Source organism: Rhinopithecus bieti, unplaced genomic scaffold (genome assembly GCF_001698545.2).
Source record: "Rhinopithecus bieti isolate Rb0 unplaced genomic scaffold, ASM169854v2 scaffold_7985, whole genome shotgun sequence".
Taxonomy (NCBI): domain Eukaryota; kingdom Metazoa; phylum Chordata; class Mammalia; order Primates; family Cercopithecidae; genus Rhinopithecus; species Rhinopithecus bieti.
In genome coordinates, this window is record NW_016805762.1 from 1918926 (window position 1) to 1928771 (window position 9846).

Genomic DNA, 9846 nt, shown 5'->3' on the forward strand with positions numbered 1-9846 from the left:
TCGGGAGAGGCGGGCCGGGCGGGGCTGGGAGTATTTGAGGCTCGGAGCCACCGCCCTGCCGGCGCCCGTACCTCCTCGCTAGCAGCCGTCCGGAGCCAGCCAACCAGCGGTGAGCGGCGCGGGGTGCTGGGGACGCGGCTCCGGCCGGGCAGGGGTGAGGGCGCCCGGGCCCTGGTTGGGGCGCGGCTCGGAGGGAGTTCGGCTCCCCGGGACCAGGCCGGGGCGCGCGCGGAGAGCCCCACAGCCTGTGCTCTGCCCTCCGGGTGCGGGGCGGCGGGCCCGGGGCGGTCGCCTTTGATTCTCGAGGGCGCTGGCGCTCGGGAAAGGTTGGTAGCGCCTTCCGAGACCCATACACGTCCCCGGGGCGGCACGGGCCACCTTCTGCGGAGCCTCGGGGGCTTCACCGCCGTCGCACCTCCGCCGGCTGCGCTCTGCGGCCCCGGAGTAAGCCCCATGCGGTGAAGAGCCGTGGTCTGGTCACCCAGGTCCTGCCAGGTCCCGCTGCGAGGGGAGGCGGAAGGACTCGCTCAGCAAACCAGACGGCCGCTCCAGTTTCTCTAACTGGGGTTGGGGCCAGGTTACCCTTCCCCAGAGCTCGGCCGTGGGGGAGCGAAGGGACTTCTGAGGACTGCATAGGGCGCCTCTCGGGACCCACAACTTGGCTCGCCCGGCCCCTTTTGAGCATCAGCTGAGGCTGGACTTGGAGGAGATATCTCTGTGGGGCGCGAATGAGTTCTTCCACCAGGACCAGCTGCGGCCGGGCTGTAGCCGCTCTCTGGTTGTTGATCCCACAGAAACGGTGCTTGCCCCATGGCCTGAGTGGGCATGACCCGGCTTAGCAAAGACTGCAAACTCTAAGCTTTTCCGAATCAAATGCCCCTCCCTGCCCAGACTGTCTGTGCCGAGGAAGTGTTGGGTGTGGCAGAACGTTGGTCCTAGTGTGCAGAGCCGTAGCGGGGGACTCCCAAAACGTGTTTGAGGGTTTATTCTGAATTATTGGGTGCTCAAATAGAAACACTAAAACGATTGCCCTCTGAGAAGTAAGCGCTAAGGGCCAGGGAATCGGGGACGCATAGTGGAGGCTGGGACTTAGGCTTACAGTCTTACCCTTCGAGTTAGCCATGCCGATTCCAGAGACTGCGGAATGTTTGTAAAGTGACTCTGGGAGTTGGGTTGCTGCACAATGAGGACACCTGGACTTCAGTGACCCAGGCTGTTTCTAGGATTCTGGGAAAGGAATGGGAGAAGGCTCAGTTAATTCTGAAGAAAATGAGGCTGATACAATGAACCACTTGGGCACAGAGCTTGAGAAGAAAAAGCTTTCGTCAGCTTCCAAAGTTCTGATTTGTTTATCTCAAGGTTTTTCTTTTTTGTTTTTTTTTTGTTTGTTTGTTTGTTTTTTTGAGATGCAGTTTCGCTCTTGTTGCCCAGGCTGGAGTGCAATGGCACGATCTCGGCTCACCGCAACCTCCGCCTACCGGGTTCAAGCAATTCTCCTGCCTCAGCCTCCCGAGTAGCTGGGATTACAGGCATGCACCACCACACCCGGCTAATTTTGTATTTTTAGTGATGGTGGTGGTGGTGGTGGTGGGCTTGTCTCTCCATGTTGGTCAGGCTGGTCTCGAACTCCTGACCTCAGGTGACCCACCCGCCTCGGCCTCCTAAAGTGCTGGGATTACAGGTGTGGTGAGCCACTGCGCCTGGCCTACCTCAAGTTTATAAACATTTCGTGCTAGGAAATTGTGTGTTTCCATGAAAGGTAAAGTTGAATAATGATCATTTACTTTTCTACAACAATAGTCTCCCTTTTAGACATTGACTCTCAATCCTTAGGGTAGGGTCTCTCATTCTAAGGATGATCATACCCCATCCTTGATCTTTGGGGGATTTAAGCAGCTTCCTAAATTCATATTTAGAGGTGACATTTAAAATCAGCACTTAGGGCCGGGCGCGGTGGCTCAAGCCTGTAATCCCAGCACTTTGGGAGGCCGAGATGGGCGGATCACGAGGTCAGGAGATCCAGACCATCCTGGCTAACACAGTGAAACCTGGTCTCTACTAAAATACAAAAAACTAGCCAGGCGAGGTGGCAGGCGCCTGTAGTCCCAGCTACTCGGGAGGCTGAGGCAGGAGAATGGCGTGAACCCGGGAGGCAGAGCTTGCAGTGAGCTGAGATCCAGCCACTGTACTCCAGCCCGGGCGACAGAGCCAGACTCCGTCTCAAAAAAAAATAAAATAAAATAAAAAATAAAAAAATAAAAAAAAAATCAGCACTTAGTCCAGATTCTGGGGAGAAGTTTGATGATGGTCCTTGAATATTTAGCACTTAGAAGTGCTAGGAGGATGCCTCACTAAGTTACGGAAGAAGCAGAAGAGGACGAGTACCGCCTGATGGATTGACCCTGAAAACTAGTTGTGTCCAAGTAGAATAGGTGTCTTGCTCTGTTAAGGGGTCTTTAATCTATGATAGTTCGCTGTGCTGCAAATATGCATAGGTGCTTTATAAAGACTTTCCACTTAGGTCAAGAGGCTAATGCTGGTCTCATGTATAATTTAGGTACCTTTTTACATAGAACCTTCATTAGCCAGACTCTAAACCTTAACTGCAGCCGAGACCTATGTTCATGTAGTATGCCTTCAGAATCTCGTGTTGACCTTAAATGCCAAGTGACTTATAAACTTATGTACTTGATACTTGCGGTAACTGATCTCAAACATAGCTCTTCTTTCCTGTGATCGTTTGGGACACAGGCTCCCACTCAAGGGTAGCTCCTTGTGTCTGGTGCCTGAACTGACCTTCTCATTAAATTCTGAGTGGGTAACTTGAGAGCCAGGCTAGGCAGTGCTTGCTGTATACTTCCAGTTCGCTATTGACTAAGTGTCATGTGTTCTCTTTTGACCCCTGTTCAACTTTTCCATAGTGGGAAAAAATCAGTCACTGAGAAGCAGAAAGTAACTCTACCTTCCTTGATGCCAGGGAGCTATGATGATAAAGAAATCCTAGGAAAAGACCAGTTCTCTTTATTCCAACTTAGCATGGCTGAATTTGTCTTTGGAAAATGGGCTTTCCTCAAGTCCTACTCTGTGTTTCAGCAAGGACAGAAAGTAGACTGCCTCTTGTGTTACTTGAGGAGCAGTGTGGGCCAGTGCCTAGGGGCTCAGGAAATAGTCTTCTTCCATTACGGCTTGCGTACAGGTCAGGGACCTTTATGAGCAGAAATTTCAGAAGTGTTCCTGGGAACCCAGACACCCGGACTGATTGCTGGGTGGGCCTAGAATAGCCTAGTGCGGCGGATAGCTACTCTTTGTTAAAGGGAAAAGCTACCAGTTAACAACCGATTAAAATGGTCTGTATTCTAACTCATGTTTAAATTCCTTATTCCAAAGCTACACTGAACTGCTTACTTGTAGGTGTTTACAAATGTGGAGACCAGCTACTTTTCTCTACTTTTAGTTTATTTTTTGAAGTGGTTTTTTTTTTTTTCCCCCCTCTGACTCTTCAAAATTCTCTGATCCTGGAAACACCAGGATGGGGTTCACATATCTATAGTGTCTGTAGAGTGGGAGGATTTCTGACATTTGATTGTATGTCTCTCTCTCTGTAAACTTCTCATCTGAAAAGAAAAAAGAAAAAAATTTTCAGGCAAGTAAGGATAATATTTATCTGAATAGATATATTTTTTGTTTTCCTGGAAGTTTTGAGGTTAATAATCTTGATTTCAAAAGAGCATCCGTTATAATGCTTTTCTTTTCTTTTCTTTTCTTTTTTTTTTCTTGAGATGGAGCCTCGCACTGTCTTCCAGGCTGGAGTGCAGTGGTGCCATCTTGGCTCACTGCAACCTCTGCCTCCCGGGTTCAAGCAATTCTCCTGCCTCAGCCTCCCTAGTAGCTGGGATTACAGGTGCCTGCCACCATAGCCAGCTAATTCTTTGTATTTTTAGTAGAGCTGGGGTTTCACTATGTTGGCTAGGCTGGTCTCGAACTCCTGACCTCATGATCCTCCCGCCTTGGCCTCCCAAAGTGCTGGGATTACAGGCTTGAGCCACTGCATCCGGCCTATAATGCTTTTCGAAAAAGAAATCTCATGGTTGGAAGTTGACATAATCAAAACGGTGCATACCCAATTTTTGGAAAAGTACACTTTATTGGTTAAAATGTGGTTATAATTAGCAAAGTGACTACACAAAATGGCATTCTTGTATTAAATATTCAATATTATTTTGTGCTTGAATGAATCACCCAGTTATTTTCTGACCAAAACACAATCCTTTTTAAATTTTGTTTACAATTTCAGTGTGTTACGTAGTTACAGATGAGTTAGTCAGAGAATTAATTTCCCAATGAAGTAATTAACACTTTCAAAGGACTGTACTTTAAAATTTCAAAGTGTGGTATTTCCTATTGGTGTAGAATGAGCCTAAATAAGGAGTAAAAAGACACAAGCCCTACTCCTTGATCTGCCAGTGACAGATGACTTTGGGCCACCATGTTCTCTCTCTGAGCCTCAGTTTCCTTATGGTGAGAACACAGGAGTCTCCCCCTTATTTTCAGGGGATGCATTCCAAGACCCCCTGTGGATGCCTCAAACCATGGATAGTACCAAACCCTATATATACTGTTTTTTTGATCTGATAACCAAGCCTGCTACTAAGTGACTTGTGGGTGGGTAGCATCTGCAGTGTGGATAGGCTGGACAAAGGGATGATTCATGTCCCAGGCTGGACAGCAAGATGGCAGGACAGTACAAGATTTCACCACAAAGATTGTCATTATAACTAAAATAGATAAGATATGTGAACATGCTTTATAAGCTGAAAAGCACCACACAAATGCCAGGTTTTGTTCTAGTGGCCTTGTCTAATATGTCGAGACAGAATCTATACTGCCCTCCGAGGTGGTGTTGAAACAGTGGAAATGCAGTGAGAGCTGCTTTGTTTCCCAAACTGGATTTGGTTAGATTGGAAAATAAACTAAACATGCTTGAGCGGAGGCTTTGAAAAGAATAAATATTAAATTGTGGAAATGCCTTCTTTATTTGACTTTCTGGTTGGAATCAGCCTTTAAACACATCTTAATTTGAATAGAGTTATGTTAGGACCCTTTATAAAGCAAATTCAGGCTAGTTTGAACAATTGAAACTACCTTTTTGGTTTTTGTGGAACCACGTGTGTACATTCATGTAGGGATACACTACTAACTAGCTAGATTGGCGGTCCTCAACTAGCCATGATTTTGCTCCCAGGGGATATTGGCAATGTCTGAAGACATTTTTTTTTTTCCTTTTTTTGGTAGAGACTGGGGTTTCGCTGTATTGCCCAGGCTGGTCTTGAACTCCTGGGCTCAAGCAGTATTCCCGCCTCAGCCTCCCAAATGACTGGGATTACAGGTGTAAGCCACCACACCCGGCCTGAAGACACTTGGTTGTCACAAGTTGGAGTGTGGTATGCTGGAGTTCTGGCAGCATATGTAATGAAGCCAGCAATGCTGCTGAACATCCTGCAGCGCACAGGACAGCACCCCACAGCAAAGCATCTGACCTGAAGTGTCGTGGTCCTGAGGTTTACAATAAGCTCCTGTGCAATGAGGACATTTAAAAGAAATCAAAATGTTGGTAACATTATTGCTGGGTCTTTGATATGTTGCCTTAGGCTGGAAGAAGTATGTGTAATTAAAGGAACTAAGCTTTCTGCCCACCTTGAAGTTCAAGATTGTTTCCTACTGGCATCCAAAATGAGGGAGACTTTCTTTTCCTGAATTAAAAATTTTCATTTATTTTCCTTTTCTGTAACAACTCTTCTCTCAAGTTCCCCCTCCTGTGGCAACAGTTTCTTATACAATAGTGTGGCAGCCTTTTGGGGAAGGAGGCACATGCAGAGGAGCTCACAACTTTTGCTTTAAAAAGCCAAGCACTACAGGATGTAAAAAGTAAATGAAAGATGCAGTAACCTCTGAGTCACCGTGACTTCCCTGTCAAGATGCCAGCAGTTCCCTAGGTTGGAAAATGGGCATGGTCATAACCTAACCGCTTCTGAATAGGTTTCAGAATGACCATGTTAAAAAAGAGATGTGTGCCTGGATGTGGTGGCTCATGCCTGTAATCCCAGCACGTTGGGAGGCTAAGGTGGGAAGATCACTTGAACCCAGGAGTTTGAGACCAGCCTAGGCAACATAGTGAGACCCCATGTCTACAAAAAAAAAAATAACTTAGTTGGGTGTGGTGTTGTGTGCCTGTAGTCCTAGTTACTTGGGAGGCTGAGGTGGGAGGATCACATGAGCCTGGGAGGTGGAGGCTGCAGTGAGCCCTGATATCATGTCACTGCACTCCAGCCTGTGCAACAGAACAAGACCCTGTCTCAAAAAAAAAAAAAAAAAAAAAAAAAAAGGTGCAAAAATATTTTAGTCAAAGGTAATGTCTGACTATAATAGCAGTATAGTACAGGATGAGCATCCGCAGAGCAGAAATCTGAAATGTTCCAAAATCCCAAACTTTTTGCATGCCTGCATGATGCTCAGAGGTAATGCTCTAAAGAAATGCTCACTGGAGGTGTTGGATTTTGGCTCTTCAGATTAGGGATGCCTAACTGGGTATATGGACATATTCCAAAATCTAAAAAAAAATGGAAATCAGAAACACTTCTGGTCCTATTTCAAATAAGGGATACTCAACCTGTATAAAATATCCAGTGTGTGTAAATGAAGCATGTTAAGCTCTAGGAGGAGCTCTGCCTGTTTGAGTTTTACCAAAAAAATGTAATATTTTGTGCTTTTTTTTTTTTTTTTTTGAGACGAGGTCTCGCTTTGTCACCCAGGCTGGAGCGCAGTGGTGCAATCACAACTCAGTGCAGCCTTGACCTCCTAGGCTGAAATGATCCTCCCACCTCAGCCCCTCAAGTAGCTGGGACCACGGGCTGCACCACCACACCTGGCTAATTTTTGTATTTTTCATAGAGACAGGGTTTTGCCATATTGTCCAGGCTAGTCTTGAACTCTTGGGCTCAAGCAATCCGCCCACCTTAGCCTCCCAACGTGCTGGGATTACAGGCATGAGCCACGTCCAGCCAATATCTTGCATTTGAATCAAGTAGTGGACATTTATTGGATCCCTTGGGGCGATGTCATTTCTAAAAGTGATTGAGTAAGTATCACAGGTGGGCAATCAAGAAGGATATTCTGGTTGTTTCAGGGTCTACGTAATTCAGGCCATGGCACAGGTGATCCTGAGCTTAGGAAGAACTCACCCATGCCTCAGGGGCCCAGCTGCCCTCCTCCCCTCACAGCTGGAGCACCTGCAACAGCTGTGAAGCATCTTGTGCTTTAGGAGCCTTGACGTGGGAAGGAACAGAAGAAAGCAGGATTGATGTCTCCTGACCACCCCCTGTGGCAGCTTTGGGCAAGGCAAACCCTCTTTGGTAGCATCTTACACCCAAATATTTTTTTCCTTCATGTTGCCTGAATTTTTTTTACCTTAGTTTGTTGTACTGCCAAAGTTTTATTTGGAATAACAAGTACCTTTAAAAAAAGAAAGCACATACAAACTTCAGCTGCCCTTTGAAGCTTAGCTCCAACAGCACCTTTCCTTTCCTTCTTAGAAGTAAGCTTTCTGCGTTTGAATTCCTGCAGCACACATTCTGACCCACAGCATTCGTGACTTGTTATTTCACATTTCCATGGATGCATCTCATCTGCCTTGCTGGACTGTGGGCCCTTTGGCTTTCTTTTTTTAAATTCTTAATCTTTATGGGTACATAGCAGGTATATATATTTATGGGGTACATAAAGATGTTTTGACACAAGTATGCAGTGCATGATAATCACATCATGGACAATGGGGTATTCATATTCTCATTTATTTGTTACAAACAATCCAAGTATACTTTTATTTTCAAATGTACAATGAAATTATTGACTATAGTCACCCTGTTGTGCTGTCAAGTATCAGGCCTTATTCATTCATTATAACTATTTTTGTCACCCATTAACTATCCTCACCTCCCTCCCACCCACCCGCCCCCACTACCTTTCCCAGCCTCTGGTAACCATCCTTCTACTCTATATCTCTGTGGGCTCAATTGTTTTGAGTTTTAGATCCCATGGCCCCTTTGACCATGCAGATCATGGCCTATTCATCTTGGCACCTAGACAGGAGCCTGCACAGTGCCTGGCCAAGAGCAGGCGTAAGTGTGTGCAAGTAGAGGAATAAATAACAGGGCAGCAACTATGTTTGGAGGTCATTGTCTTTCCTGTCTCAGTAGGAATCAATCACTGCTGATCTTCAAAACCCCAGAGGAGGGGATGGGGCAGTTAGTGGGGACAGAGGGCAGATGGGCAAGATGAACACGTCAAACCCTTTATAAGGAGTAAGGAAGGTGAAGAACCAAAGAGAAACCATGACCGTTTACATTTTTCACCTGGAAAAGGGACAGGACCTTTTCTTCCTCCCTGCCTCCTCCTCCCTCATGCATTGTAAGGCCTCTTGGTCTCAGGATTCAGAGCACAGGCTAGTGTGATGGAAGTTTAAACTTGTGAGTTATATTTAACTCACAATCTAGCTGGAAAGCATCCCTGCCCCTTGAAGAGATGTTTTGTGGTCCCACACTACTGACTTTGGCATAATGCCTAGAGATTGACCAGAACTGCACAATGAACTAGTGGTGAGGCTCAATTTAATGGAAATCGGTGAAAGCTTTCAGGATCAAATGATAACCTTTGTCTCTTTCTTTCTCTCAGGAAAATGGCAGACAATTTTTCGGTAAGTGTTTTATGCCTGTTTCTTACCCTCGATCAACTCCACATGGTTGAGGGTTGGGGGTTTTGTTTTTACCATGACTATCCCTTTTCACTCTCCCACTGCGTGGCTTCCCCTGGACTCATTTGTCCAATGAGGGCTTGTGAGCTAGAGCCTTGTTTTTCCAGCAGCAGATTTGGGAAGAAAGCCAGGCAGAGCGAGGCCTGGGACTCACTCACAGTAATCCTTTCACCAAAAGGCCCAGGGCGGAAGGGAGTGGACTCTGCTGGCAGGAGCTGAGAAATCCTCTGAGTAGCGGGAAGCGCGGTACAGTCTGGGCATTCTGATGTTTGTGATTGTTTTTCTCACAGTGATTAAAAAATATGTGCTGTAAATAGAGGAGCGCTAGCTCCTGACTTGGGCTAATTATGAAAATGCAGCCCTCCCTGATCTGAGATGCTGGGAGGCAAGAACAAAGTGAAAAAGCATATGTAACCCCAACGTCTAATTTTAGTCTTAGAAACTCAAAACTATTAACAAGTAGAAAAAGTATAATAACATGCATGTAATGCCTTTGCCATATTCCTCTCCTTCTTAGATCACATATTCCTATTTCCCTGAAAATTCTGCTTTTGAGAATGCTTTCTGTCCTGTAATTGTTTATGTCTTTCTTTACAGCTCCATGATGCCTTATCTGGGTCTGGAAACCCAAACCCTCAAGGATGGCCTGGCCCATGGGGGAACCAGCCTGCTGGGGCAGGGGCCTACCCAGGGGCCTCCTATTCTGGGGCCTACCCCAGGCAGGCACCCCCAGGGGTTTATCCTGGACAGGCACCTCCAGGCGCCTACCCTGGAGCACCTGGAGCTTATTCTGGAGCATCTGGAGTCTACCCAGGGCCACCCAGTGGCCCTGGGGCCTACCCATCTCCTGGACAGCCAAGTGCTCCCGGAGCCTACCCTGCCACTGGCCCCTATGGCGCCCCTGCTGGGCCACTGTCGGTGCCTTATAACCTGCCTTTGCCTGGAGGAGTGGTGCCTCGTATGCTGATAACAATTCTGGGCACGGTGAAGCCTAATGCAAACAGAATTGCTTTAGATTTCAAGAGAGGGAATGATGTTGC

General features: G+C 46.7%; 1 protein-coding gene across 2 annotated transcripts in view; it reads left to right on the top strand.

Moving 5' to 3' along the window:
- LOC108530666 (uncharacterized) overlaps positions 1–9846 on the top strand; it is a 17598-nt gene that overhangs the window by 533 nt on the left and 7219 nt on the right. The window contains exons 1-3 of one of the 2 annotated variants that reach the window (XM_017873676.1): positions 17–109; positions 8728–8749; positions 9404–9846. In XM_017873676.1, the coding sequence (XP_017729165.1) occupies positions 9408–9773 (366 nt within the window). In that variant the 5' untranslated portion in view covers positions 17–109; positions 8728–8749; positions 9404–9407 and the 3' untranslated portion in view covers positions 9774–9846. Of the gene's footprint in view, positions 1–16; positions 110–8727; positions 8750–9403 lie in introns of those variants that run through there. The other variant, XM_017873675.1, reaches the window with a different exon arrangement.